General features: G+C 39.3%; 1 protein-coding gene across 1 annotated transcript in view; it reads right to left on the reverse strand.

Annotated features, from left to right (window-relative positions):
* BLMH (bleomycin hydrolase) overlaps window positions 1-15,469 on the reverse strand; it is a 46,768-nt gene that overhangs the window by 21,007 nt on the left and 10,292 nt on the right. Inside the window, exons 7-8 of the mRNA XM_045985779.1 lie at window positions 1,137-1,292; window positions 103-261 (exon numbers count right to left, since the gene is read on the reverse strand). Coding sequence (XP_045841735.1) covers window positions 103-261; window positions 1,137-1,292 — 315 coding nt within the window. The remainder of the gene's footprint in view (window positions 1-102; window positions 262-1,136; window positions 1,293-15,469) is intronic.

The raw sequence follows: 15,469 nt of genomic DNA on the forward strand, positions 1-15,469 counted from the left end.
AAGAAAAAAGAAAGTCAACATAAATCCTGTCTTCCTATTATACCAAACAAGTGAAGAAGAGGTTTTTAACCCCAATGGGGAAGACACAAAAACGATACCAACCTCTCCATCTTTGATGGAGGCAGCAACCATCTTTTTCAAGAAGTCAATGGGCTGGTTGTTATATAGAGTTTTTCTCCCGCCAACCATATTGCTTAAGTAGTCCACTGTGTAAACTCTGTTGTACTTGTGCTGTGGCCGAGGGTCATTCACTAAACAAATCTATTGAGATCAGTAACATGCTGATTAGAACATAAAACCAGGAAGGTCAAACAAGGTTCACCTCTCCTCTAAATTTATATATGGGCATCAAACTCATCACCTCTCTCTGCAAGAAAAAAACATTACAAGTACCTTGCTAAATAACAAAGAAACGAAAGGTGGCAAAGTCATGTGAAGAGAGATTCTTGCATGATCTAGTTAGTGCAAGGAACACCCTTCGGGAGCTGCATCTACTGGTTTTTCTCACTGGCAAGAACTGCCCCAAAACCAACTCTCACGAATTGTATGCACTAAGGCAAGGTGGACATCCCATCACTGTAAGACTCCTGTTCTCAAGTTACAAGACAGGCTCAACTCCTGGCAACACAGAGACCACACTGAGATTCCATTCCTAAAACAAAGCCACTTGCTTCTAAGAGGGTCAAAATGCCAAGGAAGTAAGGGGCTCAGTCATCTTGCTAGATTGGTGGAGAAGGAGGGGAGAGTGCTCCTTTCCATGTGAAAGTTCCCAGTGAGGCCCATGGTACAGAGATGCTCTGAACTCACAGTGAGAAACACCTAATCTCCTTTTATTGTTTTGCACCTGAGATCGATTCTGGGCCCCAATCAGGGGAGTGTGTGGGGAATTAAACTGACAGCTGGTTAGAAGTCTCTGAAGAGGAGCACTGGGGAAAGGTCCTCAGATGACCAACTCCATCATTAGGTTCATAAAACACCTCCAAGGAAAGGAGGAAAAATTTGTTTACTGTCCAGGTTGATGACCATCCATGTTAACTCAATAATGTTAACTCATCATGTTAACTCTTAGACCCTTCCCTCTAGTCAACACATATTTGAAAGTAAAGAGCCAGTGGCTCCCAGTGCCAGTCTCCAACCTTATTTTCCATATTGAAGAGAGGCTTGACATGTTCCCTGTAAAACTCCAATGGTGTTATGGGGCCAATCTTCTGATAATTTTTATCCTTGTCTCGATACTCCCAGGTGAATGTCTCTGGTGGATTACCCAAACAAATGCACACTACTCGGAATATCTGGAAGAAAGGAGGAGGGCAAATGAGCAATGGCTAGGGGAAAGTGTTGTTTTTTACCTCTTCGTTTTCCTCAAGCTTGGGAAACACTAGAAATAGCTGCTAATTCAGGCCAGAAGTTTCACAGGACATCTAACATTGCTCCAAAAATTTGAAGGTTGATGTCCAGGATTTTTTTTTTCATTTTATATTATTTTATTTCTTTTCAGTGTTCCAAAGTTCATTGTTTACACATCACACCCAGTGTTCCATGCAATATGTGATGTCCAGGATTTGATCAGCTGACTTCTGAGTTCATAAACACTCTGAACAATACAATTCCGAAATGTTAATATTTAGTACTTAGTATTTGCCTTGCACATTAAACTTCTTTAGCCAAGAAACCTCTCACCACTGATACTCAACAAGACCGGGGTTGCTGCTCTGCTGATTATATTTCAAGTGACAAATAAAGGGACATATTATAAATGGATTTCCTTCCCTTTAGGCATCTAGGTTTTCCTTTGATTGTGACAGGGATCTCCACTCATAGAAAAGACATTAACTTTTCAGGTGGAGCTTGGGTAACAATGCCTATTAGAAGTATTTTTAGAACAAGAATAATTTCTAGTGGAAGGCATCATTTTTGGCTTGTGGTAGTTTCTAATGATGTCATACCTTCAAGTTAGCATCATTATAATCCAAGGATATATTCTGTATTATTTTCATCTTATAAAAAGACAAAAATAGAAGCATAGAGAAATACCTTCTTTAAGATCACAGTATGGAAAAGCTCCCTCTGCTATATTAAATTTGCTGTGTCTTTTATTTTTTAATTTTTAATTTTTTATTAACATATAACATATTATTAGCCCCAGGGGTACAGGTCTGTGAATTGCCAGGTTTATACACTTCATAGCACTCACCATAGCACATACCTCCCCCGCCACCCCACAACCCTCCGTTTGTTTTGTGAGATTGAGAGTCTCTTATGGTTTGTCTCCCTCCCAATCCCATCTTGTTTCATTTTTTTCCCTCCCTACTTCCCAAATCCCCCACATTGCCTCTCAAATTCCTCATAACAGGGAGATCATATAACTGTCTTTCTCTGATTGACTTATTTCGCTCAGCATAATACCCTCTAGTTCCATCCACATGGTCGCAAATGACAAGATCTCATTTCTTTTGATGGCTTAAATTTGCTATGTCTTTTAAAACTACAACATGATGAACCTCTTCTGTCTCTACCCTGCAGTACCCACTCTGATCCAATTTCATCACTTATTACCTGCATTATTTGTATTACACATTTGTATAGTCCATTACATTCAAGAGAAATGGATCTTATATTTACTTAGTGTGCCTCTTTCATGCTAGATATTACATATCTGTTAGGTTCTCTTAATTCCTCATAACACTCACTGGAGGTATAATTTCCCCTCCCTTTTCCCCTCCCTGCCAGAGACTGAGGCAAAGAAATTCAGTAAACTACTTAAGGTCACGTAGCCAGTAAGTGCCGAACCACGATCTGAACTAAGGTCACAGGTTGTTTCAAAAAAAAAGTATTGCTCTATAGGTACAGGGTTTAAGAAAAGGGAACATTTACTGAATGTTACTGTGTTGTACTATAATCTTTGAATACCACATCTCTGAATCTTCTCAGCAAAAGTAGATGTTATTCTTATTTTACAGATAAGGAAAACAACATTCAGGGAAATAAATAACTTGACTGAAGTCAAAAAATTAATACATGACAGAATTATGATTTGAACTCAGATCTAATTTCAGTGCTGTTTCCATACCACCATGAATCGAGCATTTATCTCTGTTAACTTTCTGGGTTTCATATAACTTATCTCCTCCAAAAAGACCATAAACTTCTGAAGGCTAAGGACCAGGTCTTGGCTATTTTGTCTCTCCTATAGCACGTAGCGCTGTATCTGATCTAGAGATGACAGCTGATCTGAACACTGTCCCATTCTCCACATTATTAGAGGATGAATCATTTTAGAAGTACCAGTTTCTTCAAGTCACCTCCCTAGTTAAGATTCCATAATGCTTCCCTAATACAACTCCAGAATCTGATTATTCTCACTTTTTTACTAAGACATAATGTATATTGAGTATGCAAAGTGTATTAATCTGAAATACACAGCTCTATTCAACTTTTTACATACGTACATACCCATGTAACTACCAAGCAATAACCCACATCTCCCCCAAGGTAACTACTATTTTGCCTTATATAACCATTGATTGATTTTGCCTTTCTTTAACTTCATATAAATGGACTCATACCGCATATTCTCTTTTGCTGTGTTAGTATTCCACTGTGTAAACAGATTAGTTTATCTATCTGAGATGAGACACAGGAGTTGTCCGCAGTTTGGGGTTGTTATGAATAAAACTGCTATGGATATTTTTATCCAAACAGTTTTTAAAGGGGTTAAAGGAACTTACATACTCGCCAATATGAGAGGGAAAAAGGGTAAGAGAATATCAGTTGTACTGCATTCCTCCTAATACCTGACATTCTATTTTTAATTTTAGTCATTTTGGTGGTTATGTAATTATATCTTACTGTGGTTTTAATGTGCCTTTCCCAGTTTTTAACCCACTGAGCCTCCCAGGTACCCCCCCCTTTCCCAGTTTTTAAAGGCTCCCTGTAACTTCACCAAACCTTACTTTCCTCCCATCACAGATCCCACACTCCAGTCAGGCTTGTCTGTGTGTCTCTTTACTGTCCACTGAAGGCATTCAGCTCACTATCACTTTCATAATTTTGTTGTCTCCTCTGCTCCTGGATCCCAATCCTACTCCCATTTTACAGCTCAGTGCAGGATACCCCTCCCCCAGAAAGTTTTCACCAATTAATTATTCCAGTTCACACGAACTGTTCCGTTCTCTGAACACTTCTGGCATAAAAATTTAACAACAGAGTCCTTAGAGCCGTTTATGTTTCTCTAAGGTCTCCCCCTGCAACTAGATTTAATCAGCAGGAACAGTAACCAGGTCTTAGACGTAGCCCAACAAGCCCTAGAAGAACCATATTAAAAACAGCTTTCTTAAATCAAAAGTTCTCCAGTGACTGGTGTGAAATTTGAATTTAGGAGTTTTGAACTGGACTTCTGCTCTCTTTAAAAACATTCTGATCATTAAGGCTTTACTCACAGGTACAGGCAATGTTTTCCTGTACTCCAACATGCAGAGCTTGGTGGTGGTGAAGTCAAACACACCAGCTCCAGTCCATTTCTGACAAACAGACCATGGATCCACTCCTGCCACAAGCTGATTATACAAGTAATTCATCACCTATCAATTCTACTTATCATTAAGGACAGTTCTCTCTCTCCTCCAGTTAAGGGAAGAAGTAATCTCCAAACTTGGTCCTTCTACATTTTAAGGTATACTAAACACGGATAAGATTAGGGTGGCCAAACCTCCCTATGTTGCAGTCATTCTTGGAAGCAGTGGAGCTATTTTATTTTTAAAATAATGTCCTACTCAGGGCACCTGGGTGGCTCAGTGGGTTAAAGCCTCTGCCTTTGGCTCAGGTCAGGATCCTAGGGTCTTGGGATCGAGCCCCGCATCAGGCTCTCTGCTCAGTGGGGAGCCTGCTTCCCCCCCCCTTCTCTCTGCCTACCTTTCTGCCTACTTGTGATCTCTGTCTGTCAAATAAATAAGTAAAATCTTTAAAAAATAATAAAATAAAAAATAAAATAATGTCCTACTAATTCTATGGGTTCTTTCCATCCTGTGGTCTTAACCAAGGAAGATGACATATCTCAGAGAATGACCTGTGCCAAAGGTACCCTAAAAGCAGGCAAAAGGGAATGCTCAAAGGACAAAACAAAGCTACAGCCTATAAGAAACACCACTCTTCCCCCTCCTCTCCTTGGACCACCTACTCTGGAGAACTCTATTGTCCTTAAACTGACAGAACCCAAATTCTTCCACCACTCTATGGTCCTTTCCCTTCAGAAGTATCTGCTCGTGTCTTTGTTCTAGAGAAATTGCCAGATAATCTATGCCTCTCCCATCCCCATCTACTACTTTCACCCTGAAAGACCACTTAACAAGCTTAGTTTTGAGTACGTCTGAGCTGTACTTGAGTGGTTGATTTCAGAAGCCAGGACTGTCTCCAGATTGATCTGGAGATCAGAATTTTATCAGAAATTTATTCAATCAGAAATTTATTAGAGAACCCCAGCCCTATCTGACCTCCTCACTCATCAGGGAACACACACACATGAGATCTCTCAGTCTGCATTTGTATTTCATCATCAAAAACTGAAATTGCTATGTATTTACTTCTCTTCATCATCCCCATTGCATTCCCGGCCTCCAAAAGCCTTGGGATAGACTGAAACCTGGTACCACGGTTCAAACTTATGTTCTGACCAAAGCTAGAAAGTGACAGCAATTAAAATAACAGAAATTAACAGAGTAACAGGCCTTCCTATGACATGAGGCCAATAATTAAGGATAAAGAGCTTAATTAATGCTTATAATAGAAGACAAAGCATGATTCTACTATCTTAACAGAAGCAGATTAACCAACAGAAAAGGTTATGCCTGCCTTTCATTTTGTTATGTTCTGTTTTCCAAGACAGAATGTTCTTTCACTGGTATTTCCTATAAGAGCCTGAACAGCTAGTGCTTAAACCACCCCTCTCTTAATGCTGTATCATTCTCAGGTTGGTTTCTAAGACCAAAGGGGCAGCGCATCTTATTAGCAACTGTCACTGAGCTACTCTAACCATGGATTAATGAACTGTCTGGCATTCACAGGGACTAGAGAATCCTTCGTATTTGCTCAGCACCAAGGTCACAAATGGCAACCTTAGGAATCCGTCATCATGAGGAGGACACCGTCACTGGTAACTATGCTCAAGACAATAACAGTGAAAGTGTACATTTAGAACACCCTTAGACGAGGAAGGTTTCATAAACCTAAATGATGAGCATTTTTTAAAGTTTTTATTTTAATTCCAGTTAACATACAGTGTTCTATTAGTCTCAGATGTACAATATAGTGATTCAACACTTCCATACATTATCCTGCGGTCATAATGACAAGTGCACTCCTTAATCCCCATCACCTATTTCACCCATGCCCCTCCCCTCTGGTAGTCATCACATTGTTAAATGATGTGTACTACCAACTAGTATTTGTCACATGTGTATGGCCATACATTGGTGGCCAATAAAAGGGAAAGGCTAGGGCCCGGCCAAATGAAGATTAAGACAACTATGTCATTCTGTCTACTTTAAGCACATTTTACATATAAATATAAATGTTTTATACTATAATTTACACAGTACCTTACTGTCCATTTGGCTCTATCTAAAGAAACAATGTTAAATCATTTCTTCCTTCTCCCTAAAAATGCATTAGTGGAAATTCATTTTTACTATCTAAATAGATTCTATGGTGAATCCATTTGCAAGACAAATGCTTATGCCCTAATGCATATGTTTTGTAAGTCTGAATTCTTATTAAAGATGCCGATAAGGCATGAGTGAGGATAAGAGTACCATCTTTCTCTTGAATTTTAGTAAAACTATAATTTGAGACATGTTGCTTTGTTTTATATTGTTTGTTTACCATAATTATCAATTATCCAAAGTCATTCACAGTTAGGTCAGTGTGTAACCCTCTGGAAAAAATATTTGGTTCCAACCCAACTAACAATAGTTAAATAAGCTCTAACATAAAAAAGTTTTTTTCCAAAGTATAATCTCCAGAGGCCCTGATACTATATCTTCTTGATAAGAGGCCCGGCTGTTCTAAAATGACACTCTCTGTTCTCAAAGGTACAAAACTGACAAGAGAGCTTTAGACAGCCAGGTCTGCTCTCTGGTGGTTAACCTGGGAGTGTCACCTGCTTCTCACAAGAGGCACTTGGCATTCAGGACAAAAGAAAAATACCAGGCATTGAATACAAGTCATTGCACACAACTGAATAAAGTAAGACTATAACCATACTCCTCTGAATATAAGTACATATTGAAAACCGCAATTAGTCCATTTAGGAAAATATATTTTTGACTCCAACTGAAATTACCCAGTGTCCATCCCAGAACTTCTGTTTTTCCCTTCTTTATTTTTCTCCATAGCACTAACCTTCTGGCACATGATTTTTTTTAAATATATTTTATTCATCTCTATTAGAAAAGTAAACTATATGACGGCAGGAATTCCTGTCTGTTCTGTTCACTGCTAAATCCCCAATGCCTAGCTAGACACTACCAGGTAAATGTGTTAAGAAATATTTACTGGATGAGATGACTTGTAATTGTGATTTTAGATTAAACTTACTGTCAGAACCAACCCGATAAAAAAAGGTGTTAAGAGAGAGAGCCATGGGAGTGGATTCAGGGAATACGGGCTTTCCAAAACGCTAGAAAGCTGAAGGCAGAAAGATCTATGTGTCAGTGCTACCAGGGAACTGATTCTGTTTTTCTCTCACCTCTCAGCCAATTAATGAGGTAATCCTTATGATTCTCACTACAGTTTAAAAACAATGAAAATGAAAACAAAAGCCCAGGAGAATCCAATGTTTGCAATTATTTTCTTAAGTACAGACTGGTAGAGAATGTGGTCTTAAAACTGTGACATGAGCCAAATATAAGAGAGCAGTAGTGTGCCAAAAATTGATGTTGGAGAAGGATTCACGGAGATCCTTCCCTTGCACACTTTGGGGAGTAAAGGGAAACTTCGCTGCCATAGGCCATAACTATACCTGCCTCCTGTGGCCAGCTGGCTTCTATGGGTCCATCTCCTTGGCTAATTAAAATTACTGGGATTTAGGGCACCCAGGTAGCTCAGTGGTTTAAAGCCTCTGCCTTCAGCTCAGGTCATGATCCCAGGGTCCTGGGATCGAGCCCCACATCAGGTTCCTGCTCAGCAGGGAGCCTCCCCCCTCCCCACCTGCCTCTCTGCCTACTTGTGATCTCTCTCTCTCTCAATCCCTCTCTCTGTTAAATAAATAAAATCTTTAAAAATAAATAAATAAAATAAAATCACTGGGAGTTTAACCTCACAACGCGGATATGTGGAACAACCTGTAATGTATCAGAAAAGCTTCACTTGGGGTCAGAAAGGCCCAAGTCCTATTTGCAGTTTATATCCATTTATACTTATTGCCTATATTATTACCATTATACGGCCTATAAGTAGGCAGAATGTAAATTATAAAGAAAGGTTCTGCCTCTCAAGTCTAATTTTGTGAAAAAAGGTCCATTATGATTGGTCTCTAAAAATATTGTACCCAATCACAGAGATCTGTTCATTTGCAATGATTTGCTGAAGTCTACCATGGTGAATAATAAAATCAATAAAGGGAACTGAAAAAGAAAAAAGGACACAGAAGGCATGAGGCATGGAACATGCGGATCTCAATTTAAAGACAAATGATGTGGGACTAAGTCAATTCTCATACCCCTGGCTCAATGGGAGACAGACATCAAGTGGGAGGAGGAAGGGAGGATACGAAGTTGAGAGTCCGTCATGAATCCTTACAAGGGTGAGAGCTTGAAGCTGGCTACAGGCAGACACGGAATAGGGGAAGCTGTTGTAATGAGAAGGGTTAGAATGGAAAGGCAGTTCAAAGATAACAACCTAACGGCACCTGGGTGGCTCAGTGTGTTGAGCCTCTGCCTTCGGCTCGGGTCATGGTCTCAGGGTCCTGGGATCGAGCCCCGCATCAGGCTCTCTGCTCAGTGGGGAGCCTGCCTCCCTCTCTCTCTCCCCTTCTATCTCTCTGCCTATTTATGATCTCTCTCTCTGTGTCAAATAAATAAAATATTTAAAAAAGAAAAAAAAGATAACAACCTAACTACTTGTAATGGAGCAAAACTGGCAAAGCTAAAAGATTTCAGTGCTTTGAACCACTACAGAAGTGAGAGAATCTTGGAATCTTCATTTGTATTTACAACACTGGGTTGCTGAGAGAGTGTACAATGAAGTCCAAAGCATTGCAGAAATATTAGTTGCTTTTACTGTTATAAAAATGCAAAGCTACAATGCCCCTAAGAATCATGCGCTTGGGGTGCCTGAGTGGCTCAGCTGGTTGAGCATCTGCCTTTGGCTCAGGTCATGATATCAGGATCCTAGGATTGAGCCCCCCACAACGGGGTTCCTATTCAGCTCTCTCAAGTAAACAAATAAAATCTTAAAAAGAAAAATCATCTGCTCCAACTTACTGACCAAGGAATCAGGCTCAAAAGTAACATGACCTACAATCTCAGAGTAGAAAGGCCCCGAGGACACAGGTGGTAGCAGGAAAGAGCTGAACTTTGAAGAAAGTTCAGTGTGGTGGGTAAATAAGCTAGTTACAACCAGGAAGGAGTAGGGACCTTGGCTCCTGCTGATACGCAGTGGAGAGAAGAGAAGACAGCTCTCTACTGCTTTCTAGTGGGGAACAGAAGAAAGGCAATGATCTGTAAAAAAAAAATCGAGGGGCCTTGGGTGCACAGTAGGTTACATGCCCAACTCTTGGCTTCAGCTCAGATTGTGATCTCAGGATGGCAGGATCAAGCCCCGCATCACACTCCACCTGCTTGAGACTCTCTTGCCCTCTCCCTCTGCCCCTCTCAGCTCCTTTCCTTTTCTCTAAAATAAATTAATTAATTTAAGAACAAATTATAAAACACCCACCTGTGCCTGCAAAAGCAGGCAGAGGAAATACCTTCTGGAGGTATTAAATATATTTTCAGGAAGGGAAAAACATTAAAAAGTAGACTTAAAAGCTATGTGCCCCTCTGTGATGTTAAATGAGCTCATATAGAGAACTGATAACTAATAGTCAAATGATGATTTTGAGGCTAGTTCTAGAGCCGCGTTTGAATCAAAGAAATTGAAATGCAAACTTTCCAGCTCCACCCAGACCTGAATCAATCTGCATTTTAACAAGCTCTCTAGGGAACTGGTAAGCACACTGAAGTTTGAAAGCACTACTTTCAAACCACATCTATTCTTTCCCTCCTCCAAAACCTTATTATTTATTATTTTTCTCATTTGCATTTGCTAGCCCTTTCCACACACTGCCCTAACTGCCCACAGACCTTCTCTCGTCTCTGCAAGCCCTCCCCTTCAAGGTACCAGGCCATCAACTGACGTCCCCCCGGCCCCCCCCAGCAAGTCCTGAGAGCTTCACTTTGGAAATGTATTCCAAAATGTATGGCCTTCTCTCCATCCTCACCCTCACCAGCCTGGTCCCAATCATTATAACCTCTCCTTTATAGGACCAGAAGAGCCTCTTAACTAGTCTCCCTACTTTTTCTCTTTATTTTACTATCCATTCTCAAAACACTCAGAGGGATTTTTTTTTTTTAACTGCCATGGTTACAAATGCAAACTCATTACCCTGGCTTGTAGGCCACATGTTCTCCTTTCCTCTGCATGACCCATTCCAACCATTCCCACCTTCTTCCCAAGCTCAAGCCACACTGCCTTCCTTTGTTCCTCAAAAATACCAAGCTTTCTCCCATCTTACGGCTTTTGCACTTACTGTCCCCTCTGTCTGGTATGCTCTGTATCCACATCTCTGCACAGCTGGCCTTCCTGTTACTCATGTCTCAGCTCAAATTTGACCTCAGAAAGGCCCTTCCTGACCACCTCATCAATCACAATATTATTTGTTCTTCAAAGTACATATCACATCAGTTTCCTGTTCATTCGCTTGTCTGTCTCCCTCCACTAGTATGTAAAGTCCATGAGAGCAGGGACCATGTCTGTCTGGTCATCACTATACCGCTAGCACTTAGAAATGCTTAGTATTTAGTAGGTGCTCCATTAATGCTTATGGAATTAATGAGTATCAGCATTTTTCCTCACTCCCCTTCACCCCAAAATTTTGCCTATCCCCTCAACCCCCTCCTTTGGGTGAACATCAGTTTGTTGTCTGTATGTATAAATCTGATTCTCTTGTTTGTATTTACTCATTTCCTTAACATTATTTTTAATGATGAATTCTTGGTAGATAAGCTGCCAAGTCATAGAGATTTTCCTCTCAGAGCTCTCAGTTTCTCCCCTTTTCCATTTCTACTGTCACGACCCTTGTTCAGGCCTAATCAGTCCCACCTGAACTGCCACGGCTTCCTAACTGGTCTAACTCTCCTCCTTGCAGCTTCACCTAATTAAATTAATCTCCTAAAGGGAAGCTTTATTTCACATCACTCCCCTCCAATCTACCTGCTCATTTCCTACTTAATTAAACTCTTACCCTAATAGTCAAAACTCGTGCTTGCTTTGGCAGCACATATACTAATATTCAAAACTCTCATGATGTTTTGTCTAATTCTAACTTTCCACACTATTCTAGCTTCAAACTTCAGTGTGTCTCAGGATCACTAGTTTAATGCGGAGTACAGACCCCATCCCCAGAGATTCAGATTCAGTATATCTGCAGTGGGACCCAGAAATCTGCACTTTTGGACAAGCTTCTGACGATTCTAATGCAGACAGACTTCACATCACTTTCTGAGAAATACCATTCTTGCTCCTCCCCAAGACTCTAGGTAAAATAGCCTACTCACTGCTCACCAAATCTCCCGTAAGCATATCTAGAATGCTTTTCACTCCAAACTTACTTCATTCAAAGTGTACCTCAAATGCAATTTTCTCTAGGAAGACTTCCTTGATCCCCCAAGTAGTATGTATCAATTCCATCTTTGGAGGTAGACATGCTTGCATATCCCTTAAGACATTTACTTTACTTCACTTTGTATTACTTATTTTATTCCCCTACTAAATGTAAGTTACTTAACATGTATTATCTGCAACTCCTCCCATATAATAGGCACTGAGAAATATGTGACTGAGTGTTGTGGGGGTCCAGAATGCTTCACACAGTATGCCTCGTGGGTGCTACCATCAAAACAGAACCTTGGGCTGGATGGATCCAAGTCTGACTCAGGAATCAATTCTGAACATTCTTTCAAGTCAAGAGTTGGGAGGATAAAAGTTTTTCATCCACTTCAAGAAGAAAAACACATCTTCACGGGCTTTTTTCTTTTTAGAATATCCACTGAACTATGATAGAAGAAATGCAGGTTTATTTTCAAAACAACTCTGATTCTCAATGAGCTAAATAGAAAAATGTGACTCAGATCCAACGAAGACATTTAAATGATAGTTCACAAAGGTAAGGAATAAAGGTCTTCATTATGTTTGGTTTTCATGACAGATAATGATGCAAAATGTATTTAGGGTTGTAAGCAAACATGATACACAACTTATCTCCATTTTAACTAAGGATTTTATATTGTTTGGAGATGTGAAATTTTCACTTCTGAAGGAATTCAGTCAACTAACTTTCAGCTCCAGAATACTTAAGAGACTGCCTGAATTTAAATACTTAGTTCAAATTACTTCAGAATTTTAACTATTAATGAGAGTCTTTGGTTTAAGTACTTACTGATTTTCCTGATTATATCTCTTTAGTAAAAAGGGAAAGGAAACATAATAGGTGAACATTCTCTCTTTCCTTTAAGAACCTTTAAGAACTAACCTGAGGTTACTCCCTTATTCAGTGTCAGAGATGTTCTTCAAGGCTATCAAAAGAATAATTCCCTTTTCTCTTCCAGAATCCAAAAGAGAAGACCATACTAGAAAATGTTATTTCTTCATAGTAGTGGATCTTAACCAGAATCACCTGAGAAGCTTTTAAAAGTACAGATGCCTTAATTAGATGCCAAAACAAAATTAGCCAGGAAAACAATAAGAGAAGAATGAGACGGGACTAGCCTCACAAATATTACAACACTCTAGCTAGCTCCAGCAACTAAATACAGTTATTGGCAAATGAATAAACAAACTAACAGAACAGAATTGAAAGCCCAGAGGCTTTAAAAGGATAAAAATGGCATCAAATTAAGGGGTAGAGAGAGGATGGAAAGGAAAAAAATGTGGGTAAATTGGGTAGCCTTCAGGGAAAAAAGATCCATGCCTCATACCCTATGCCAGGATAAATTCTAAACAGATTACAGATTCCAATACAAAAATCAAAACCCTACAAGTATTAGAAGAGAAATGGAAGAATTCTTTCATAATTAGAGAAAAGTCTTTCTACTTAAGAACTATAAAAAATTTCAAATTTGACTATATCTAAGTAAAAAATTCTGCATAGCAAGAAAAAAGCATATCACAGATGAACAAAAAAGACTAAGGAAAAAAAATGCAATTTATATCAAAAAGGGCCAAGGTAAGGAGTACCTAGAAATTATGAAAGAAGAAAAACAAGTTAAAGATATGAATATACAGTTCACAGAAATGATGCTCAGCCCCACTCAAAGTAAGAAAATATTACAATGAGATACTTTACCTGTCAAATCGTTTATCTATCAACCATCTACCTATCAGACTGGTAAGTATCCAGTTGTTTGATAAGTATATTGCCTTGGTAAAACTAACAGGAAATAGGTTCTATCAGATATTGCTGATGTGAGTATAAACTGGTATAATCCCCAAAGAAGATAATTTGCATTACATACTGAAATTACAAATGAATTTTTTCTGACTCAAAAATTCTACCTCTTTGGGGCACCTTCTTGACTCAGTCGGTAAAATACGCAACTCTTGATCTCAGGGTCATGAGTTCAACCCCACACTGGGTGTAGTAAGCTCACTTTAAAAAAAATTCTACTTCAGGGCACTCAGGTGGCTCAGTTAAGTGTCCAACTCTTGATTTCACAGCTCAGGTCTTGATCACAGGGTTGTGAGCTCAAGCCCTGCACTGGGCTCCATGCTGGGCATGGAGCCTACCTAAAAAAAAAATTCTACTTCTAGAAATATACCTACAATCATACAAGCATATATGCAAAATAATGTATATACAAGATTATTTATTATATTTTAAATAAAAGCTTGAAAATATAATCAGAATGTCCATTACTAAGGACCTACTAAATCAGTTATGGTACATTTATACAACAGAATTCTATGCAAATATTTTTTAAATGCAGAAACTCTTTAGGTATCAAAATAGAAAGATTACCAAGATATATTGTTAAGTTAAAAAACAAAACACTGTCAGAACAATATGAATAACAGACTAACACCTCTGCAAAAAAAAGGGAGGAAAAAAATATAAACTCATATTGGATTGTAAAAAAAAAAAGGTTTCTGGAAGGATAACTAACAACTAATATAGAAATAAACTAAAAAAAAAACTGGTTGGGGGATACAGAACTAGAAGGATGGAAAACAGGATGGAAAGAAGACTTTTCACTGTATACCTTCTTGTACTTTTGATATTTATTCAAAGATGTCTTTAAAATTAAAAAATAGAAATACAGATAACTAGGCGCCAGTCTCAGGGAAGCTGATCTTGCACATCTGGGGCAAGCCTAGGCCTATATTCCAGTTGTAAGAGCTGAGCCACTGGTACAGAATTTCTTCAGCGAATCATAATGGCTTCCTATCTCTTTTCATGGCACTGGTAAATATTGTTTCTAGTCTTCGTTTCATGTTTTGTTTTTAACAGAGTTTTGAGAGACTACATTAATAATCCCAAGGAGAGGGGCACCTGGGTGGCTCAGTGGGTTAAAGCCTCTGCCTTCGGCTCAGGTCATGATCTCAGCATCCTGGGATCAAGCCCCGCATCGGGCTCTCTGCTCCGCAGGGAGCCTGCCTCCTCCTCTCTCTCTGCCTGCCTCTCTGCCTAGTTGTGATTTCTCTCTGTCAAATAAATAAAATATTAAAAAAAAAAAAATAAGGGGCGCCTGGGTGGCTCAGCAGTTTAAGCATCTGCCTTCGGCTCAGATCATGATCTCAGGGTCCTGGGATCCAGCCCCGCATCGGGCTCTCTGCTCAGTGGGGAGCCTGTTTCTCCCTCTCTCTCTGCCTGCCTCTCTGCCTACTGTGACCGCTCTCTGTCAAATAAATAAATAAAAATATTAAAAAAAATAATAATAATCCCAAGGAGATCGGGAGGCTAAAAAAAAAAAAAAAAATGAGTAGATGCGCTGAGAAAACATTTGCAGTAGAGGGGAGTACATATTTCCAAAATGGATCTATCTGGTCTGTCATCACAACAAGCAACCTGCACTTCTCTAAATAATGCCTTGAGTACAAACACATTTCATTCAAAGCCATCTGAGCTTCATGGCTGTTGATTTAGTCATTATTCTGATGTGCCTACAAGGCTAGGCAAATCATAGGTACTAATTTGTGGCTTTAAAACCAGAGCTAGACT

This window comes from Meles meles, chromosome 18 (assembly GCF_922984935.1).
Source record: "Meles meles chromosome 18, mMelMel3.1 paternal haplotype, whole genome shotgun sequence".
In the NCBI taxonomy this organism is placed as follows: Eukaryota; Metazoa; Chordata; class Mammalia; order Carnivora; family Mustelidae; genus Meles; species Meles meles.